The 23413-nt window shown below is 36.0% G+C and overlaps 1 protein-coding gene across 2 annotated transcripts; it reads left to right on the top strand.

Moving 5' to 3' along the window:
• The first annotated feature begins 1521 nt into the window (after nucleotides 1–1521).
• On the top strand, nucleotides 1522–23053 carry LOC148939350 (venom protease-like). 2 transcript variants are annotated; one of them, XM_089107087.1, is made up of 3 exons: nucleotides 1522–1564; nucleotides 8594–8719; nucleotides 22108–23053. In XM_089107087.1, the coding sequence occupies exons 2-3, from the start codon at nucleotides 8635–8637 to the stop codon at nucleotides 22989–22991; spliced, it is 969 nt and encodes a 322-aa protein (XP_088963213.1). In that variant the 5' UTR covers nucleotides 1522–1564; nucleotides 8594–8634; the 3' UTR covers nucleotides 22992–23053. The 2 variants fall into 2 exon arrangements, with proteins under 2 accessions (XP_088963213.1, XP_088963212.1); XM_089107086.1 differs by lacking the exon at nucleotides 1522–1564 and adding an exon at nucleotides 2207–2355.
• Nucleotides 23054–23413: the final 360 nt, after the last annotated feature.

Below are 23413 nucleotides of genomic sequence, written 5' to 3'. Positions count from 1 at the left end.
TGAGAGATGCTGTAGATAAAGTTTTAAGAGAAGAGCAGTGTGGTTTTAGAAAAGGGAGAGGTTGTGCCGACTAAGCTGTTACTCTTAGGTTTATAACTAAGTAGGGCCTGAAGGGTCAAATACCGTCGATCCTTAGTTTTGTATACTATAAACAAGCAACCAATTCTGTTGATCGAATGACTCTATTAAAGGTTTTATGCTTGTGTGGTTGACCATACAAATACGTTCAGGGGGCTAGTTTTATGTACGAGAATAACACTACTGATGTTGATGTTGTACCTAGGGGTCGCTGCTGGTGCTGTATTAAATCTGGATTTAGCAGGGCTGTGTTCTATCCCTCTTTATATGGATTATTTTGATGAACTTTGTTTTAAGGAGCACAGGAAAGACAATGGGAGGCCACAGAATCAAATGGGGAGGAAAAAGTTTCCGGGACTTGGATTATGCTGATGATTTAAGCCTCCTAGATGAAAGTATGAGCAAAATGAATGAAATTTTAGAGGTTTTGCGAGTTCAGGGTGCTAGAATTGGTTTGAAAATTAATGTTAGGAAGACTAAGTCACTAAGGCTAGGACGAAGTGAAGATGGAAAGGTGACGTTGGGTAATGAAAAGATTGATCAGGTGGGAAGCTTCACTTAACTTGGTAGTATTATTAGTAAAGATGGTGGGAGCAGTGAAGATGTTAAAAATAGAATAGCCAAGGCTCAGGGTGTTTTTTCACACTTAAAAAAAGTCTAGAAGAATAGAACGATAAGTCTGCAAACCAAGATTAGAATATTAGAAGCTACAATGATGACAGTGGTAATATATGGCTCTGAAGCATGGACGCTCCGAAAAGTGGATTAAGATGTGCTAGATGTTTTCCCGGGATATTGCTTATGGATTGTTCTGTGTACCCGGCTGACTGACCGTATTTCAAACAATAGGCTTTAGGAAAAATGTGGTTCAATACCGCTTTCTAGGGCTATAATGAAAGAAAGGTTGAGGTGGTTAGGGCACGTTGTGCGGATCAAGGATGACAGATTGTCGAAGATTGTTCTTTTCGGCCAACCGTCTAGGGCAAGACGGAAAGCAGGTCGTCATCATCTGGGGTGGGAGGATGTCATAAAGAAAGATTTAAAGGAAATGGGAACTTCCTGGGCGGGTGTAAAAAGGGAGGCTTTGAATAGATTGGGGTGGAGGAGGATCGTGCATAGCTGTGTTGGCCTCAGGTGGCTTGGTGCTGCGGTGAGTTGTTAGTAGTAGTAGTAGTAGTAGTAGTATATATATATATATATATATATATATATATATATATATATATATATATATATATATATATATGTGTATATATGTGTGTGTGTATATATATATATATATATATATATATATATATATATATATATATATATATATTTATTTATTTATATATATATATATATATATTATATATATATATATATATATATATATATATATATATATATATATATATATAATTAGGTGCCCGTGCACCTTAATACGTTTTTTTTTCTATTACAGGGATCCCTTAGCCGCCAATTTACGCAGACACGTTTCAGACCGGTAAGAATAAAGTTTTCTGGCCTTTTTGGGGGGCCCAGGCCGAAATGTATTTTGTTTTTTATTTAGCTCTTCTTAGCTCAAATAAGTGTAAGATAGAAAAGTTTGTTTTTTTTGACTGATTGATTATGATAAAAAAAGGAGCTAGAGGTGGCGCTTCAGAGGGGGGGCAGGGGGGAGGGGCCTTGCCCCCCGCTGAATATGCTGCCTTATTTTTAATTTTGTTCTGAATTTCTATTATATACATTAAAAAGCAATTGATGAGTTGCCCCCCCTGGAATTCAGCTTATGGGCGCCCATGCAGAGGTGTCTTGGGGTAGAAAGGGGCATGGAAGGCGGTGTTTGCCTTTCAATTACTTTTGACCATTCAGACACTAACGTAGAAACGCTTCACTCTTCACCAAGTTTTTTTTACGGAAGGGGGCTACTTGCCTTTCAATTAAGTTGGATCGTTGAGACGCCAATGTAGAAAACAAAACTGTCTACTCGACTAGAACCCTTTAAATGGGAGTTTGACTCTAATAGTTTATCTACCGCGAATACTACTTCATTATTTTATCTCGATATCCTTCCGGCTTATGGTCAAATTTTCAACCATTGTTGGAATTTTTCAAATTAATAGGATACAATCGTGAAGCAGGAATATATGCCCGAAAAAAGAATGTGTTTATTTTTATTACTTCTGCTATTGTCTTGTCAAAGCTCCTATTGCTGTAATCCAAAGACTTTAGACTACTTTAATAGTAAATTCAGTATTCCAGTAAACACGCCTTTTGAAATTCCTGGACCTGAGGGTAAGCATTTTTTTTTTTATCTCATGTAGGCCTAAATTGTATGAAGAGAAAAATAATATAAAAATACATCTCAGTTCTCTTTAAAATATATTAAATCATTTCAAAACCTCTCCTATTCTTTCTTTGTAATATAGTTAATACTGATTTGAATATGCTTGAATAACACAATATTTGTTGTTTTTTGGCGTTTAAGTGTAAAAGAATCTTTCGAATATAGATCGGCGTTTTTTTTTGTTTTTTTTTCTGAGCCTTAGAGCTATCCAGAAGTTACACTGAAAGAACTTGATTTTAATTCTGGAAGGGCCTTCAATTTGAGGAGAGGGGCGTCCGTGGGGACCACGTATTAAAGAAGAAAAGAGCGATATTATTTCTGTTTTTTTAATTCGCAAATTTCCAGTGCTATTCTAATTTTCCCCTTAATTTATGACCGAAATATTTTATTTGTGAACTTCTGATGATTTTTCTTTTCAACTGTGGATTGGAACCACAATGGAAGACTAGTCATATATCAAAAGTAGCAAATGCTATGGACCCTGTTTTGGAAGACGTTGAGCCTAGCGTGAAAAATATTTAGCTTATAAAATTTTGGTTTTTTGGTTTTTCACGTAACTTGTCTTAAAAAAGGACGCATCCCGGCAAATAAAATACTGACGCGCGAGCTGAAAAAGCAGAACTTCAATAATTTCGGTGAGGAGTTGAGTTGTATCAAGTGGGACTCGATCCTGGAGATCTTCGGAGATTCTTCTATAGCCTATGGTCAGTTTATGTCTATCTCTCAGTCGATTTATGATTAAACGTGTCCATTTGGACTGGTTAAAAAAAAGAAGGATGCCGTGGATCGGAAACCGCCCCCAAGATTTTTTCTGGCACCCCTTCCCTGTCTTTTTTTTGTTCACTCGTTTTTTAGAATAAATTTGTCAATTTGGTCAAATATTGGAATCTTTGTCACATTGCCCCCCCCCCCCAAGATTTTGCTCATTGGCGCCCTTGTCACATTTGACCTCCACCTAGATTTCTTTTTTCTCTAGACCCACCCCTGACTGGGTTTCTTTATTAGTTAATGCACCAATGTTACTGGTCACTTATCTTTAAGAAGCTAATTACTGTTTGATAATAGATGTCTAATAAGGTCTATTCATTTGCTCTTTCATTCTCTCGCTCTCTCTCTCTCTCTCTCTCTCTCTCTCTCTCTCTCTCTCGGCAGTTTGTAAAGTTACTCTCAAGCATGTCTTTTCCTGCCTTCTTTCAAACTAATACCAAGGTATCTGTGGGAAAATAGGTATAGTTGGAAAATAGGCCTATATAGAATTTTATGTGGATAAATAGACATGATAAAATAATAAACATGATAAACAAAAGGAATCTGATGTATGAGCAATCTCTAAATAGTCAGGATGATGCAGATTTTAAGGAGTTTAAGAGAGTTAGAAATAAGGTGAACAGCATGAGAAGACAGGCAAAGAAGAAATATTACGAAGACAATTTTTCAGATCATAAGGCAGATACTAAAGCGACGTGACAAGTCATTAATGAGTTTATGGGAATTCAGAAAAATAGCCAGTCACCTGGCATTGATATTAATGGAAGTTCTGTGAGTGATAAAACTATTGTAGCGAATTATTTTGGCTAGTTTTATTTTCATATTGGCTCGGCAGTTCAGTGATTTTCCCTGTTATACTTTTCATAACAGGGAAAATTTTCTTATGGAAGAATTTGTTGACTCTCGTGGTGACAATCTGTAGTTCCGGTTTCAAAAATGCTCAACTGATGAAGTGTGAAAATAATGAAAAGCATAAAATCGAATTCGATTGGGATTGATGGCGTGAATCTGAGAACTTTTAAGCCTGTAATGATATATGTATTATTATGTATACTGCGTATCATCAAGTTGTCACTGGAGACAGAGACCTTTCCAAAAGCTCTGAAGTGCAAAGCAAAGTCGATCCCCTTTATAACGGGGTATCAGGTCAGATTCTGGAAACTGGAGACCAATATCGATACTGCCGTTATTTTCAAGAATACTGGAGAAAGTGATTCACCGACGTTTATATGACCATCTCACGAAATGTTGTCTACTAAGTGAAATTCAATTCGGTTTTTGGAAAGGTCGTTCAACTAGTCATGTTGCCAGTCATCTTGTTGATTTTGTAAATAATTGTTTTGAAAAAAGTGATATCCCCCGAACAATTTTTTAAAGCATTTGATAAGGTAGATTTTAAAATTTTGCTACGAAGATTAGATTGTTTAGGCATTAAAGGAGTGAGTTTAAAATGGTCTGAAATCTATTTGTGTGGAAGGTCTATGAATTAGTGATTAATGATATTTTTTCTACGTTGTATCGGGTGTCTTGTGGTGTGCCACAGGGGTTGGTTCTTGGTCCACGACTCTTTCTGGCTTATGCAGATAGCATGAGGTTTTATTTTCAGAAGTGTTGTCTAACGTCATTCGCTGATGACACTGCGGTTACGTTTTCAAGTCGTTGTTTCGATTGTCTTGTGTCGAAAGTTAATAGTTAGTTGAAACGTTTTTACGGTTTTACTAGTTTTCTCACTACTCTTACATCTGTCGCCACAAATGGCTCTCCAGCTGACGTGCTGAAGAAGTGCGGGAAATTCAGAACTTCTTGAATGTGATTTGATTTGACCGGTTTTAATCATGCCCAAAAACAAAAACAATAAATCTACCCCTACTTTGGCCCCCACCAAGGTAATTTGGAAGTGGCTGTACAGGAGAGCTATGCTGGTTGAGTGTCGTTCTATGGGTTCAGCTTTTTCTAGGTTTGTTATGGAGAAGAAGTGCATTGAGCCGATTTAAAGGGAACAGAAAACAGCTTGAGAGCTGGAGTAAGCGCTTCAATTGTTTATTTGGTATAAATTTCTCAGCATGGTATAAATCTCTCAATTGGGAATAAGAATCTTAGCGTCAAACAGAAGTTGTACTTTGTAATATTTTCACATGTGAAGACAAATTTTATATATAGTATAAAAGTTCTTCTGTTCATACTGACATTAAGCGAGTAACTGAATTTTTGGAGAGTTGAGGACTGATATCTTTCGAAACGCGAATATTTAGACCATTCTGTCGAAAGTACTCTTCAACGGCTTATGGAGGTCAGTGTGGGCAGCAGTTGGAGGGTGAGTTACTATAGAACCTTCGGCTCTAAAGCAGCTGAACTAGAAGCTCGAATCGCCGCGTCTAATTCTCCCATTTCCTTACTTTTGACACAGACTGAAGCATCCTAGAAGCCACACTGTGATAGTACACTTTATACCTTAGACAGCTAGTTGTTCCAGATACTTTTAGTTTTAGTCTTTCGGTCAAGCTTTAGAGAGAATTTGCCGAAAGCTGCGTTAATTCGGCCGCTGACGGCCGGTTCGTTAGCCCTTCAAAAGGGGAGTCAAGTTTCTTCACGAAATCATGGTTAATCTTGACTCTATTTTCTGCCAATTTTACTCCCAAAGATAAGTCGATGTTCTAAAATTATGATATGGATTTACAAGGTTTGTGTCAGTGTTTATACTATACGAACTTGCGTCTTTATTGTTATTTGAAGTTAACGAATAAACCATTCCTGATTGGAATTAGAATACTGGTTGTAGAATTTAGAATACATACAATTTTTTTTGTATTTTCCAGATGTTATGCATCGATTAGGGACACTTTAGTCTTGGTTTACACAGATGTGATGTCGCGGTTTTTGCATTTATTCTTTTCTCCCTAATGACGGAATATTCCATATTTTGCTGGTTTGCGAGATACGTTGAAATAATCCAGCGTATTCGACGAACTATCACATGAAAAAAAATGCAAACTGTGCACTTTCGCGTTGCATCTATATGAAAGAAGATCTATGTCATCGAAAAGCCGTACCTGCGAATGACGCTAAGCGTCGCGAGCAACAAGTTTTTTCGTACCTTTTGCAACAGTGCGTGCCAAGAATATTTTTTCTTCGGCTGGTGGCAACCCTGGGGGTGGGCTGCCAAGGACAGGCCATGCTTTTTTTCTTACGTTTGCCATGGATTTTTTTTCTCGAGCTGGCGGCAACCCTGCTCATTGATTAACCTCTATGTTTCATATGGATTCCTGTTATGGTCAAGCAGTTTTTATACAAATTTCAAATGGGTTTAGATCCTATAGAATTAAGCACTACGTCTTATTGGAGGCTACGTAGAAGGTGTCACCAACACTTCAACTTGCTTCAACAAATTACGAGTGCTTAATGTAGGACTGTTGTGTGATTACCTGTTAGGAATTTTGCATGCCAATGTTGGAGTTCTGTAAAAGCCAGTCTCCATTTGGCAGATTCTGCAAATCTGCACCGCCAATCTGCAAATTTTATTTCAATGGAGACTTCTTTTCCCGCTCCGTATTGGCAGTTTGCCAATACTGCAACCTTCGACGCTGCTTTTTCTGCAAGATGGCAGAATAGCAGAATCTGCCAAATGGAGACTGGCTTTAAGTCCTGAAGATTTTCGTGACTATTTTAGCTACAAAAGGTCATTATATAGTGCTGAGAATTGTTCTGCAAATAATTTTGTTGCGTCACATAGAAGTGGAACCAGTGCTGGTTTCCCTACAAGATTTTCAGGGCCCCATGTATTAGAATCCATCCCAGAGAACATTCGGGGGGCTAAGCCCCTCGGGATATTTAAAAGTAATTTCAAAAAATATTTATTAGGAAAAGGTTCGTAGTTTTTATGTACTTATTCTTATTCTTATTGTTCTTATTATTATAATTACGGTAGAATGATTGATGAGAGATTGGTTATAGTTTTTGTTTTGGTTATGTAATTTTTTGTTTTTTTATTTATTTAATTTTTTTTTAATATGATTATTTGTTTTTTGCCGCCATGTCGCAAGTCAATTTTTGCATCTTTTTTGGGGCGGTTATTAGTAATTTATTTGTAATGTTTTTGTTTGTAAAGAGAAAAAAAGAATTGAATTGAATTGCTTAGATACTGCTTTTCAGATTTGTTTTCTTTTTTTAAGTAGAAGAAAAACTTCTGAATTTTTTGCCTGAGACACAGGTCACGGCCATCCTGCCTATTATCAAAACTAGGAATTATGGAAGCACGACATTTCATATAATAAAGTTCATACACGGAATATTCATACATAAAGTTTTATATACGCAAAACTTCATACACAGAAATTTGATATATGAAAAATCATACTTTGGGAAATTTAATTTACGAAAAAGTATACATGGATATTGAAAAAAATTACTAAAACATAAACATGATTTTCAATTAAGTGGCATAATATTTAGTTACCGAGCTAAGATAGTCCATGGTGTGCAAAGTTCCATATTCCTTCACGACATTTTTTAAACGCTGAGTAGGTTTTTTCTGTGAATCCTGTTGACCTGACACGTACTGGGAAATTGTGACTTCGCTCAATGATTGAATGAATGTCAGATTTTCTGAAACCTAAATTTTTAGAGAAAATCTAATAATTTTATATTTTTTATGGACCATTTTGACACTAAAAATGTCGCAGTTATAGCCGGTCTCCCCTTTAAGCATTGAGGCTTATATAAAGTTCCACATTGAAAAAATAGATAATCGTTTTTCATAGGTGGTTTTTCTCCAGGTATGAAAGGTCGTATATGATATTTCTGTATTTGATATTTCTTGTGTATAAATTTTCGTATATGAATTTCGTCATATATGAATTTCCATATATGAAATTTCGTAGACTCAGGGAATATAAGGTGTGAGATTCAAGTAAATGGGAGCTCCATACGAGGATATGGGGACAACTGGTCAACTGGGTTATGCGTGACGGCCCCCACAGGAGTGTATACGATGCCATCCCTTTAGGAGACCAAAAATATACAAAGAATGCGAAATATTATAACATTCTGTACAACTGATTTGGCAGTTTTCTTGAAAAGACTATTTTCCAACCCCCTCCCCTGGGACGAATTTTTCAGCTCTACTCATGAAAAGAAAATTTAATGAGTATAGTTGACTATGTAGATAGTGTTTGAATTTTGCAATAAAAGTGGGCAAAATCTTAGCCAACGTGATCGGAGGGCAAAAAATATTATTAAACAATGAAAGTGCTATATTAATAAAAAACAAACAAAAAATTTTTCTTAAACCCTTTTCCACAAAAGAAGTTTTAAATGAAAATTAAAGCCTCAGCCTGTGACCTATTTTAATAAAAATACGACATTCCTTGTACTATCATTGTCTTGCTCCAGCCTAGTACGGTCTTTGACTTGGTCTTTTAGTTACTGACGAATGCACCCGTAATATATGCGATCCATCAACAATGATCTGCCTGAATGCTCCTGGTACATACGTGTGTTTGTGTAAAGAAGGCTTTGAAATGTCACGTGACGGAACTACCTGTTTTGGTAAGTATCAAGCACCACATTTAATTTTTTTTTTTTTTTTTTTTTTTTAATGAACATAAAGCGTGGTATTAAAGTTTGGGACAAAAAGTTAGCCTATATTAAAATCTTACACGCCTTATTAATTATTGTAAAACTACGTCATTGCATTGAAATGTCATTTATATTTGCTGCAAAACACTTGCATAAAAAAAAAAAAAATTTTGAGCTGCAAGTGTATGGGAAACAAATCAAAGATCAAACAACTATCACATTTCCATAGCCGTTCTACCCTGAAGATGAGCATGCTTTACCACTCTTCCTCGTGAGTAATTCTAACTGACAAAAGAGAGATCCCCGGACAAGAAAACTTAGTGCCTAGACTGTAAAGGTCAACAGTGTAAAATCTTTTGCTCTTAGACTCCTCAGTTGAAAGTACTCACATGCCAAATTTCAGCTGAATTTGTACACTTTTTTTTGTCCATTTACCTCCAGGAACTTTCCCATTCACGCTTTTCAAGTTTTACCCTCTTTTTCACTTTTCATTCGTAAATATTGTTTTATTTCTTCCATTATCTGTTTGTTGATAATTTCATATATCTCCATACCTGCCCCAGTAAGTTTCAAGTAGATTTGAGCACTTTCGAACAAAAGTCAAATAAAGGGACTAGCCCACTGAAAATCATCATTTGTATGTCCCATTAGATTATTTTAGGTTTCTTCAATATCTTTTAGCATATCCTTAAATAGCTCGAACTTCTTTGAGGGCTCAATGTCATATTTATTTCTGATTTCTTTATCCCTGAGTTTCTCCGCGTCAGAGTTTCCTATTTTTTGCTGTTTTTTTTTTCGTAACCTAATGGAGTGAAGATTCAACTATGTGTTGGAACAGGAAGTTAAGAGTCTGACCCAACCTCAGTACCTCAAGAGCTTTGCTTATCTTTCAAGCTTGTCTTCCGCTTTCTGTGAATTAGAACAAGATCAATCCTGTTTTTAACAGTTCCATCTGAAAGGTTCGGCTGTATTTATGTACATTCTTATCCTCGAACAAGGCGCGTCCTATAAGGAGATCATTTGACATAAAAAAAAGCTTCCTAAATGAGCACCATTTCCATTTATAGATCAAAGTCCTTGATTGATAAACAATTGATAAACAATGCTACAGAGGGGAATAGTTTCAAGAAAAACTTGCCAGGATATGTTAAAATCCTCCTTGGTGGCATCGTTTGCATCATGAGTTGGAGAATAGCATATTATCAGTGACAGTTTAGAATGTTTGGACATGAATCTTGCATAACAAACCATCTCACTGATTAATCTCCATGAGCATGGAGCTTTAGTTGCCATTGAATTCTAAATGGTTCCAACTCCACCTGTGTGAATGTTTGTTTTCCCACTGTACAGTAGTGCACATGTCGAATCAACTTTTGCGGTCTTGAGCTGCCTCTATTCCATGCATCCTTTCGATCTTACTTCTGGGATTGCTAGGAAATCTAACTCAAACTTCTCACTCTCTTGGAGGACTTTCTCGGTTTTAAACATGGTCAACATATTTCTGCAATTTCAAAGTCTAATTTGCACTTGTTGGTTCAAGTTCCAGAAGTTTGTCGAGGGGTATGCATAGAATGTCATTGGGTTGTTATTGAATCCGAGGCATCCTTCTGACATTTCTTCAGCATAATATATTTTTTTAGGGGAGAAGCTTGCTAGGCTTTCCTTCTTTTTGTCACTCGAACCCCTCCTTTTACCAGGCTTGGGACTGGCTGAGGAGAATCAAACGATAGCCTAAGGTGGAGTGTGGCGTCCATAGCCTTTTATATAGGCACACTGTAAAATTCAATATTCATATTTACTTTGACTTTGCACAATTTTTCTCCCTTGTCGACCGTAAACACACTTTTCCATGAATTTATTGCTATTCGATTATGTTAGGATAATGATAGGATTTTTAAAGATTATTACACACCTACCATCTCAAAAAAAAAAAATCTAGACACTGATGAATTTAAGGAAGATTCAAAACTGTGGACCGGATTTGGACGGAAATATTTAATAGATAAAGCCAACATAAAATATGAAAATAAAGTGGCATCGCTATGCTACTATGGAGCAAAGCATAAATGACCGACGTCTCAGGTCACAACAGAAACCGCCAGTAAAGAAGGAAATACGGTTAAAAAGGAATTAAAACTAAGTGTTGCACCTACTTTTGTAGTAGATGTTTTACTACGGGGAGACTTCGGAAATATTGAAAACCTTCTTTCACTAAACGCAATCTCCGTGCCTAAAAAAGAAAATGCGGTGACACGAGACCCAGAAAAAAAGAAAAGGGAGGCTAAGCCGCCCATTTTTGGAAATGATGATCAAAATTTACAAAACCAATTTCAATCTGGCGATGAGATGTTCATAAAGAATGCAAAACTAAGAAAACCTAAGAGTAAAAAAAGGGCAGCCAAAAAGAAATATAACCAGAAACAAGAAGAATTATTGACCATAGAAAAAGAACCGGAAACAGCCAAAGATGAAGTGGCTGGAATACTCGGGGTAACCTCCAAAAAATTCACGGATTTACAAACCAATGATAGAGACTGCAGAAAAATAAAACTAGCCCTAACGAATAAAAAGAATCCGCTAGCTGAACAATTTAAGAGTAATGGAAGGCTACTATACAAAATAGCGGAGACTAGGGAAATCCCTAGAAAATTACAACTTTTGTTACCACATGAACCGAAAAAAGCTAGCTAAACAATTTAAGAGTAATGGAAGGCTACTATACAAAATAGCGGAGACTAGGGAAATCCCTAGAAAATTACAACTTTTGTTACCCCATGAACTGAAAAAAGCGGTAATAAAATTGGCGCACTCAAGCCCAACGGGGTGACACATGGGATCCCAATGAACAAGAGATAGAATCTTGCAGTGTTTTTGGGGGAAAACACTGAGACAGGATATTTTCAACTTTTGTAAAGAATGCAAAGATTGCCAACTAGTAGCATACAAAAACCAAATGAAAAAATTCCAATGAAAAAAATGCCCATTTTCGGCAAACCGTTTGAGAGAATTTCAGTTGACATTGTAGGTCCACTCACGAAATCTAGCGCAAGAAACAGATTCATTCTAGTTATCAATTATCTGGCTACAAGATACCCAGAAGCTATCCCAATTCGAACAGTAAAATCACCAAAAATCGCGGAAGAATTAGCGAAATATGTCTCACGTCACGGAATCCCAAAGGAGATTTTAACAGATAATGGAACAAATTTTATATCGAAAATTATACGAAATTCTAGGCAATAAGCAAGTATTAACTACTCCATTCCATCCTCAGGCAAATGGAGTGACAGAAAGATTTACCAGAGCCCTAATTAGTAAGTTGAGACGTTTTGTAAGAGATGATGTAAATCAATGGAACAAAATGCTCCCTTATGTCCTTTTTGCATATAGGGAAACACCATACCCATTAGCTACAGGGTTCTCGCCATTTGAATTGCTATATGGGACAAACCCGAGGGGGTATTAGATGTTTTAAAGGAATCATGGAAAATGAGGAGAAAAATGAAGAAAGCGTGATAACACACTTGCTATCGCTGCGAGAAAAATTGAATAAATACCATGAGCTTGTCATGCATGCACGGGGAGAATACGCTGACAAAACAAAATTATGGTACGATAAATCCGCCCGCATGCGTGAATTCGCGGAAGGAGATGAAGTCCTCATATTGCTACCGGATGGCAATAATTAATTAGAAGTAAGATGGAAAGGACCATTTAAGGTGATAAAGAAAATAAATGATGTAAATATATGATAGAATTAGATGGAGCAAGAAAAAAGGAAAACTTTTACCATGTGAATTCACGCCCACCATTTCCCCAAAAACATCCAATTAAAATTTTGAGATAGCCATTTTTTTGAACGTAGTTCAAAGTTCTGAAAAATTAGATCCTTGAGGATGACAACCCCCCCCCCCTCAGCCCTCTCGGTATGGGTTGTAAGTTATGCCCTAGGGTCATATAAGATTTTTATAGAAAGCGTTGTTGTAGAAACTTCAAAAAGGTTTCATTCGATTGGAAATTGAAAGGGATAGTGCCCTTTTCAATAGTCGAAAGATTGAAGGGCAACTAACCCCCCTCTCACGTTCAACATTTCCCCAAACACATCCAATAAAAATTTTGACATAGCCATTTTGTTCAACGTAGTTTAAATTTCTGGAAATTATATCTTTGAGGATGATAACACCCCACAGCCGTCAGGGCAAGGGCTGTAAGTTATGCCCTTGGGGCATATAAGGTTTTTATAGAAAGTGTTGTCGTAAAAACTTCAAAAAAGGCTCATTCGATCGGAAATTGAAAGTGCTAGTGCCCTTTTTAATAGTCGATAGTGATGGGCGGGCAACTAACCCCCCTCTCACGCCCACCATTTCCCCGAACACATTCAATCGAAATTTTGAGATAGCCATTTTGTTTAACGTAGTTGAAAGGTCTGGAAATTGTCTTTTAGGATGACAATACCCCCACAGCCCCCAGGGCAAAGGTTGTTAGTTATTACCTGGGGGTATATAAGGTTTTTATAGAAAGTGTTGTCGTAGAAACATTTTTATAGAAAGTGTTGTCGTAGAAGAGGGATAGCGCCCTTATTAATAGTCAAAAGCGATCGGAGGGGGAATGCCCCACCACGTCCACCATTTCCCCAAACACCTCTGGTCAACATTTTGATATAGCCATTTCGTTGAACGTTTTTGAAGGGTCTGGAAATTATGTCTTTTAGTATGACACCCCCCCCCCCACAGCCCTCAGGGCTAAGGTTGTAAGTTATACCCTAGGGGATATAAGGTTTTTATAGACAACGTTGTCGCAAAACTTCGAGAATGGCTCATTCGATTGGAAATTGAGAGGGCTATTGCCTCTTTTAATAGTCAAAAGTAATCAGAAGGAGAATCACCCCCCCCCCCCATGTCCATCATTTCCCCAGACACTTCTGATCAACATTTCTATTATAGTCAGTGCTTTTAGCTGAGTTGAAAATTCTGTAAATCATATCTTTGAGGATGACAACCCTCCCCCCATAGCCGTCAGGACAAGGGTAGTAAGTTATGCCCTTGGGGTATATGGGGTTTTTATAGAAAGTTTCGTCGTAGAAGCTTCAAAATGGGCTCATTCGATTGGAAATTGAAAGGGCTTGTGCCCTTTTTAACAGTCGAAAGTAATGGGCGGGTAACTAACCCCCTTCTCACACCCACCATTTCCCCGAACACATTCAATCGAAATTTTGAGATGGCCATTTTGTTCAACGTAGTTGAAAAGTCTTCGTCGTAGAAGCTTCAAAAAAGGCTCATTCGATTAGAAATTGAGAGGATGAGTGCCTTGTTATTAGTCGAAAGTGATCAGAGGGCCAAAGACCCCCCCCCCAAGCCCATCATTCTCCCAAACACTTCCAATCAAAATTTTGAGATAGCCATTTTATTCAACGTATTTGAAAGGCCTGGAAATTATTTCTTTGAGGATAAAAAATCCCCCCAGCCCTCAGGGCAAGGGTTGTAATTTATGCCCTGGGGGTATATAGGCCTAAGGTTTTTTTTTATAGAAAGCATGGTCATATACACTTCGGAGGGGGTTCATTGGATTGGTAATAAGAAGCTCTAGTACTCTTTTTAAGAGTCAAAGTTATCGGAGGGCATTTAACCCCCCCCCCCACACACACACACACACCCACATGCACGTCGTATTGTCCCGAAATGTATCTAATAGAAATTTTGAGATAGCCATTCTATTCAAAATAGTCTAAATATCATATAACAATGCTTTTCGGGTTGAAAAAAACTCCCGAGATTAGGGGCAAGGGATATATGTTATACCCAGGGGATATTTAAGGTTTTTATGGAAGGGATGGTTGTTTAATTTTAGACGAGTCTCAGTTTTTTTTCCTGAAAAAGACTATGCCAATACAAAACTAAAAGAACTTAATTAAAAAAAAAATTCCACAAAATAAGTTTTTTAAACAAAAAAATAAAGAACTTTATTAAACCAAAAATGAACAAAAATAGAATCGAATAATCTACCAAGCATACAACTACCACAAAGTAGTATCAATAAATACATGAAACCCAAAACAAGCAGAAATTAATATAAATAACAGAGTCAGACTCAAAGCGAGCAAAAAATAATATTGAGTCGGGCTCTAAACCCCTATACTTTCTAAAAGCCAGAATATAATTTGTACTTTACTGAAAAAAAAACTTTTAAATCTTTTTATTTTTATAACTTTATGAAATCAAAAATTAATTAAAATTTTAAGGAATAAATATCACCATATGTAGATTCAACTGACAATGCACTTTTTTTTCAGTAAATTCATTTGAATGTGTAGACAGCCGTTGGTGGCTTGTTACTAAATTTTGGTTATATCTGCAATTATGATCGTAAGCTATCGCTCAATGTGATCGCTTTTAAAATGTTTGCCTGAAAGCTTAGTTAACTTTATTCTTTTTGAGTTTTAAAAACCTTAAAAATATTTTCTTTCTGAATAAGACCCTAAATCCCTTCAGTGACCATTCAATCAATCAATCAATTTATTCAACCAATAAATTTATAACAAAAACACTTCAACTAGACTCCCCCGTGAGGCTCTATGGATAAGGAAAAAAAAAACAGAGAGAAACAAAAATGATACAAATGCGTCAAAAAAAACATTTTAAATATAACACATTCGCAGATTTCAGATACTTAACGCAAGAGAAAAAAAAATCCAAAAAAGAGAAAAAAATACAATATTTTAGAGGCTCAAATCTTAAGTTTCTTTTAGACTAAAAAAAAACCTCTAAAAAAAACCACAACCAAGAAAAAAGACAGAGGACTGTCTTATGAATTAAAAATATTTCCAGTTACATATTTAAAACCAAGTCACGAGAAATGCTGACCACAAGTCATACCCCTCACGACAAAACTCCTAACCAAAGTAAAAGTCACCCGTCAAAGAAAAAAACCTGAATAAAAATAAGTCACAAAGACATTAAAATATTTCGCAAGATTCTTTTGAAAGCACCAAACAAGTAAAATTCTTGAGCTGACTCAGGTAGGGTATTCTAAGCGATATGACAGCGGTTAATGAATTAAAATCAGGCCTCAGCGATGGAGTAAATAAAATATTATTATTCCTTAAATTACAAAGATGATGCGTAGATTTATCAGTGACAAAAGAAGGAGTAGTCTCTAGAGGTGAGGAAATATCACCATGGAGTTGATCAAAAATGAAAAACGCACACGAAAGGATATAGAGAGACTACGAATCAAATAATGGGCTAGTTTGGTTAGATGTAGAACAATTTGTTTCCCGTATAAGCCTGCTTGCTTTATCATATAACTTAGACAGGGGTTTCAAAACAGAAGAAAAGGTAGACATCCATATAGTAGACGTAAGAGATATAAGTCTAATATAAGCAATTGAAAAGAATTTGTAAAACTGATCCATGAAAATATGTTTTAGCTTCCACAAAATTCCACGACTCCCTGAGATCTTCATATTAATTAGTCCAATGTGATACTTGAATGAAATGTTTTCATCGACAAGAATACCGAGAAATCGGACATACAAATCTTTAAGTCTACTGAGAACCCTTTGTCAGCTGGATATTACTTAACTGAGGGCAAGTCAGAGAAATAAGGGGGGAAATTAAAAAACTTGACTTAGAAACATCTAGGGCAAGGCCATCAGCATCGAACCAACGGACGACTCGCACAAAAAGGTCCACTAGCTTAGGAAGCATATCAGACTTGGTTCCTACTACAATAGCCTACCTACAAGGGTATTGTCATCAGCAAAAGCAACGAAAGTGTCCTCATCCTGCAAAAGCGATTGAATTTTTTTCAGCATTGAAAAATTCAGGATGATATAGGTGGTAGCAAACTCTAAGTTTCTTGTCTAAACTGCAACTATAAGGTCATTCTCATAAATCAAAAACAGAAATGATCCAAGAAAAGAGTCTTGAGGAACACCAAACTCAACTTTATACGAAAGGCGGGAAAGCGAATCTATGGAAATAGTTCCACCTGACAAATACGAATCAAGTCAAGCATGAGCCTGTCCTCTTACACACTTTTGTTATAGCTTATAAAGCAGAATCTCATGAGTTAAAGAATCAAAAGCTTTACGAACATCCAGGAATATAGTAGCAGGAATCAGGATGTACATGCATGCTCCATTGAATGTTTAGCTTGGAAGCCAAACTGAAAGTCATGGAAAAATATTTTAGCGTATAAAAAAGCAAGTAGACGGGAAAGCAGGGCCTTTTCAAAGATTTTTCTAAAAACAGACTCCAATGAAATAAGTCGATACTTGGCTCGATCATTCCATGGTCCACCTTTATATAACAAAATTGCTCTAGTTTGCCTAAGAGAACTGGGGAAATCCGATTTACAAAAGAAAGACTTATAAGCTCCGTCAATGGAGAAATAATTGAAGGAAGAATGAACTTAACTACCCTAGTTGGAATGAAGTCAGGGCCAGAAAACGAAGCACCTTTCAAATTATTTACAATCCTGACTACTTCAACATCAGAAACAGGATGCAACACCCTCAACTTGAGACAAGGCGGTCCAAGATAAGATTTGTAATCTGGTTGTGACAGCGAAGATCTAACTGAAGATGCAATAGTTTTCCTAATATTGGCAAAATATTATGTAAATGCTTCTTGAACAGATGGAACACCCTCAACAACCACATAATCAACCGCAAGACTTGGAGGGACAGAAGGAGCCGGAGGAAAACAATTAAGGACGGTATTAATCACTTGCAAAATTTTTAGGATATCCTTCCAACAATCCGAGAATTTTTAGGAATAATAATGGAAATTGGTCTTCCGATACAATGAATTAAAACAATCTCGTGGAGTTTAAATTGCCAAAGACGTGAAGCACTCAAAGATGGCCTTGCTGACTTAAAAGCTTTCCAAAGAATATTCTTCTTCTCCAACTCTTTAGAAGGCCAGAGGTCATCCACTGGTTAAGAGGAATAGATCTTTTTGACCTTGAAGTAGAATGGGACAGAGCACATTCATCAAAAACAGATGTTTTCATTGGCTCATAAAAAGAATCCAACTTTGAACAAAAATCATATTCCTCACCAAAACTATTCCATATATTTTTAGCTAAATGGGATTTGAGGCTGATCCGTTAATTCAGACCAAACCTAAATGAAGCTGAAACAGATGCTGGGTATTCCTAGTCAACTTTTTTCCAAGATTAAAACTAGAAAGTACTGGAAATTGTTCTGAAATGTCACTCACTACAACAGAATTACGAACCAAATTAAGAGACGAAAAATATTATCAATTAAAGACGCTGACGTATCAGTTAAACGTGTCAGGATACAGACTGTTGGAAGAGTCCCAGCAGTGAGCGTAGTTGAAAGAAAATCCACCGTAGTAGAGGACGCCACATCCATCAAATTCAAGTTAGTCTCCCATTAGTGCAAGTTCAGACGAACGTCTTCCTATTAAATCCAAAAGCTCATCAAAGACCCGAAGAAAAAAAGGAACGGATCGACTTGGATATCTGTAAGCATTACAAACTTTCAAAACCTTATTTTGTAATTTAATTTCAATAGACAGGGGTTCAAAAACCCCTTCATAATTCCTTGACAGATCGCTTTGAACAGAATAGAAAAGATCATCAGACATATGACACAAGACAAGACCACCCTTCGCCACTCTTCTGCAAGTTAGTCGCTCCACCTTGTAACCGGTTATATCTAGAAGAATTTCATTATTAAAATCAAGGAAAGTCTCACATAATCCGACAACATCCGGACGCCTATCAAAAACTATCTGCCTCAAAGGATGAATTGATGAACATAGACCCTGAGTTTTTAGTTGAAGCAGCGACAAATGATTATCTCGTCTATTAACCCACTTTAAATCGGAAACATACTCACTACTAATTGAATGAGAAAAATTTGCAGAATTCCTTTTCTATTTTTACCAATATAATTATTAACAATCCTCAAAATATTTATTGGGTTACTTTGCAATAGAAGTGAACGCCCGTCCAGGGAACAAACATCCGCGGAGCCTGAAATAGAAAAATTCATAATACTTACAGAGATGGTGTATCAAACCTGCGCCACAACACTAAAAAACAAACAAACAAAAAACCAAAAATAATAATAATAAATTATCGATGAAATACACACACATAGAAGAAGAGAAAAAACAGTCCAAACCCACACTTAAGTGAAACAAAAGGCAAACACGATAAAAAAAAAACAAAAAAAAACATGCCACTTAAACACAATCACACAGAAAAAAAAGATCCCGAAATAGAACCAGTCCATACTATACACAGTCAGAAAGGGACAGTATTTTTCTTATCACTGACCCATCACTTGCCTAGGCTAAGACTCAACCTTGATACGGCCAAGCATTCCATGGACCAAACTTGTTCTTAGTCGCATTAAGGATGTCTCTCCGATGCTTTGTCAAAGAATCCGTAACGAAAATTCCACTAGTGGCTAGCATAGATTTAGCCTTGAACACATTCCTAGCCAGTTCTTTGCTCGAAAACTTCACAATAATCTGAGCAACCCATGGACACAATTGAGAAGAATCCCCCGCAACATTATTTGATCTCACTTATATACATTTGTGTTTTTAGCTGTAGTAATTTCAGGCAAACCCATAGTCTGATTAATAATATTCAAAACAGCCGAACGAGTATCTATTCCAGTTTGTTGCTTAACACCATGAAAAACTAAATTATCTAGCAAGGATTCTTGTTCACAATGATCCAATTTGGTCTCAATTCTATTGATTTGTTCTTCTAAGTTTCCAACTTGACTTCTCAGTGCCTTCAACACTTGTTCAAGTTGTTGGAAAGTGGGGTTAAATTCAAGCATAATTGCATCGTAAACTTGACTCACAATAAGCTCAGTCGATTCTCGAAGTGAGCTTGAACTAGAGAATTTTCTTAAGCCTTTGTGTGATGTTTTCCATCAAATAGTTTTTAGTTTTATCCAGTTCACCTTGAGTCGCAACATTGTGTTTATGGATTGGGCTAATGTTCCTTGACGTTGTCGAGTCTTTAGATTTGTCTTTGGCATTGACTTTAAGTGCGAGGTAAGATTTAGACAACTGTTGAAAAATATTAAGATCAATGGTAAGTTCACTGAAAGCTTTTTTGCAGCAGGAGTAGATGAGTTCTCAACAGTAGGATCAAAAATTTGGAGATTAGCATCAACAATCCGGAATTTGTCATGGGATCCATGACAGAATACTATATAAACATACTTGCCGCGTGAATCTTAACAGTTTTTATTATTCTAACTGGCCAAAGAGGAAAGTCCTTAAATTGTGCAAGAGCAACATCAAATTGTTTGAAAGGAATGATTATTAAAACTCGATGAACAGAACAAAAACTCATCTTTGATTTAGGGATGAGTCTCAGGAGAACATCCAAGATTCAAATCCATATTTTGTGAGGTCAGCTCATCTGCATTGCACAACTCTTAAAATGTTCTTTATCTATATCCAATTAGTCTGTCAACAGTTATAGCTTGCGCAACCCAAATTAACTGGATTTTCAGACGAAAAATTTAATTGCGCAACATAACAAGGCATAAAAGTTAATCCGATTGGATTCAAAAACTAGTTCTTTCCAGTTCAGAGACTAAATTGGTACATGTTCAATTCATAATCAACACTTCTTCTTTGAACTACTTTGGGACCATTTCATATCACGGTTCCAAAAGAGAAGGGTAACTTTCTTTCACTGCTTATTTCTTGTGATATCAAATTTTCGTTAAAATTTTCCCCAAGAATCATTGAAAATACTGTTTTGAATTACGTAGTACTTTTTACTTTTTAGAATAAGCTCTGGCCGTTTTTCTCAGAAAAATTTTACTTCGTTTTTAGTTAAATGTTTGTTTATTTAATTATTTTTAAGTAGACAATTTCGGAGACCACACTGCCTTTCCATGACGATAAATAAAAGTTCAAATAGGGATAAATCCTTTTTATAGATAGTGATGATGATTACAGTGATAGGAATTCACAAAAATACCAGATATTTCGGTTACATATGCAGTGACCGTCATCAGTAGTAAAAAAAAAAACTAAAACAATTTAAAACAAAACTTTATATACAAAATCAAATAAAGCTACATATTTTTAATTCTCTAATTCTTTTCAAAGCAAGGTGAAACAGGTCAAGGAGGCTAGCTTCCGCTTTTGCTTTGAAAAGAATTAGAGAAATAAAGAATATGTATTTTTATTTGATTTCGTATATAAAATTTGTTTTAAATTGTTTTAGTTTAGTTTTACCACAGATGACGGTCACTGCATATGTGACCGAAATATCTGGTATTTTTGTGAATTTCTATCACTGTTATCATCATCACTGTCTATTAAAAGGATTTTATCCCTATTTGAACTTTTATTTATCATTATTTTTAAGAAGCCGAAGGCTGCTTATAATTTACCCTATTTTTACTTGTTTGACATGCCATTATACTTTTGTACAAAGGCATTAAATTAAATATATATAAAACATTCACCCTATCAACGCTTCTATCAGTGGGCAAAGAGCTGGGTTTCGGAAGAACCTTTATTAAAAATGTGCAGCAAGAACATAAACACTGCCAACATAAATAAGTCTACTGAATTTCTTTCTTGCTAAAAGGTATTTTCAATTCTATGGTTGGTTTCAGAAACTAAAGAGCATTTGTTGCACAACTGTGATTTCACACACAGGAGAAAGGAAATGCTAAAAAATTAATTTTTGGCTCGTTTGATTACTATTAATAATCAAGAGTGTGTACAAGGAAGCTTTTTTAGTTATCAAGATACATTTTTATCCATTTTTATTGCGAAGAAATATTAATGTTAAAAGCTCTATTTTCACCTAGTTCTGGGAACAAAAATTCAAATTTTTTCCAGATAAATGGCTGAATATCACATTGAATATCACATTGTGATGAGTATCAGAGCTTAGCGACGATACTATGAAATATGCTGCATAAGTTCTTTCGTAACCACACACGAAAGAAGTTCTAGCTTCAAGTTTTATTCAATATGACCTTCCAAAGCAAAATCATACTTCCGAAAAAAACTTCCCGAGTTGATTGTACCATGTATCGATTAGGGATCGACTGCGGAGTAGAATAGACCGCATTTTATTTCACGTGCTGCGTCAATTGATGGTGGTTATTAAATCGTTATGAGTTACTATTTTTATTAATATTTTATTTAAACAGGATTTCGGGAATTATTTTCCGTTCAGCTTTAAAGAGCCGCTTTTAAAGAGCCTGTGTAGTGACTATATGTGTTCGAACATTCTTTGTTAGCTTCTACTAGTTTTAATTACATATGTCTCAATTGTTAATGTTATCTTAAGACATGAATTTCATAAGTCCAATTTTCTTTCAGATCCCGTAATCAGGTATCCATCGATATATGAGGACCCAATTCCAACGACTCTGTCCCCTTTGAAAAACACAAAAGCCAATAAAGAGTTTTTCCCTGAATTTTGCCAAGTCCAATCCATCTTAGACCCAAATAGTGTTGAGTCGGGCCGTGGGAATAAAATCTTCCCCTCAATCGTTGGTGGCAAAACAGCAGCAGCTGGTAGTCACCCATGGATTGCTTCGATAATGGAAAATTCTAATCATTTTTGCGGAGGAACATTAGTTTCAAAGAAGCATGTTCTAACTGCAGCCCATTGCGTATCGCAAGGCAATAATTACATAGTGCGTTTAGGAGAGCACGACCAAGATGACGAAACTAATCCAAATCAAATTGATATACCAGTGAAAGAAGTTGTAACACATCAAGATTACAAAACAACTAGAACGGGTATTAAGAATGACATTGCCCTTTTAGTGCTTGAAACTCCAGTAGCGCTTACGAACCGAATAGCCCCTATTTGTCTCCCTTACGGAGACCTTCGTGAATATGACTTTGCTAACAGGCAGGCTACAGCTTCAGGATGGGGAAAACTTAATTCTGGAGGTGGATTTGCTTCTATATTACAAGAAGTGAATCTTGAAATAGTTCCCCAAAAAGACTGCTCAAAGGTCTGGAGGTCAATAAAAGATCAACACATATGTGCCAGGGCACCGGGGAGAGATTCGTGTGATGGTGATAGTGGAGGGCCGCTTACAGTGTTTGACTCTGAAACAGGCCTCAATTATTTGATTGGGCTGGTGTCTTATGGTCTTCGAAACCGATGTGCAGATCAAAAATTCCCAGGGGTGTATACTCGCATCACGTCTTACATGGATTGGATTGAAGAAAATGTTAGGAATCACTAGTTTGTAACAAATTTTACACATTTTTGTACGTATTCATTCTTGCACTAATTATATTCAATTGAGCATAAGCAAATTTACGTGCGTATAATATCCTCAGAAACCATTTTATATTTAATTTTCGATAGAGTTTATAATTCACAATAGATACATAGATATTGCAGTAAAAAAAAAACTTTTCATGGCAGGAAAAAAAACATAAATGTAACAATAACACGCAAGAATAACATGTAACATAAATACAATAAGACAATGATAACATAACAATAACAATAACATAAATCAATAAGAAAAACAAAAAGACACACAATATACCATAATAATAACAAACAAAATAACACATAATATCGCACACACAATAAAAATAATGATAATAACTAACATTATAATAATATAAAAAACTTCACCAGCCTTAATCTACTCAC

The sequence above is a fragment of the Artemia sp. Qi Xiang Cuo genome, chromosome 21 (genome assembly GCF_049724085.1).
Source record: "Artemia sp. Qi Xiang Cuo chromosome 21, ASM4972408v1, whole genome shotgun sequence".
Classification (NCBI taxonomy): domain Eukaryota; kingdom Metazoa; phylum Arthropoda; class Branchiopoda; order Anostraca; family Artemiidae; genus Artemia; species Artemia sp. Qi Xiang Cuo.
This window is presented reverse-complemented; position numbering and strand designations above follow the sequence as displayed.

What these genes read in the sequence shown, in the direction of transcription:
- LOC148939350 (XM_089107086.1), top strand. Translation starts at nt 2,208, where the DNA reads ATGCCCGAAAAAAGAATGTGTTTATTTTTATTACTTCTGCTATTGTCT. An exon ending in TGAAATTCCTGGACCTGAGG is followed by an intron (nt 2,356 to 8,593) that starts GTAAGCATTTTT and finishes TTGGTCTTTTAG; the next exon opens with TTACTGACGAATGCACCCGT. An exon ending in TGACGGAACTACCTGTTTTG is followed by an intron (nt 8,720 to 22,107) that starts GTAAGTATCAAG and finishes ATTTTCTTTCAG; the next exon opens with ATCCCGTAATCAGGTATCCA.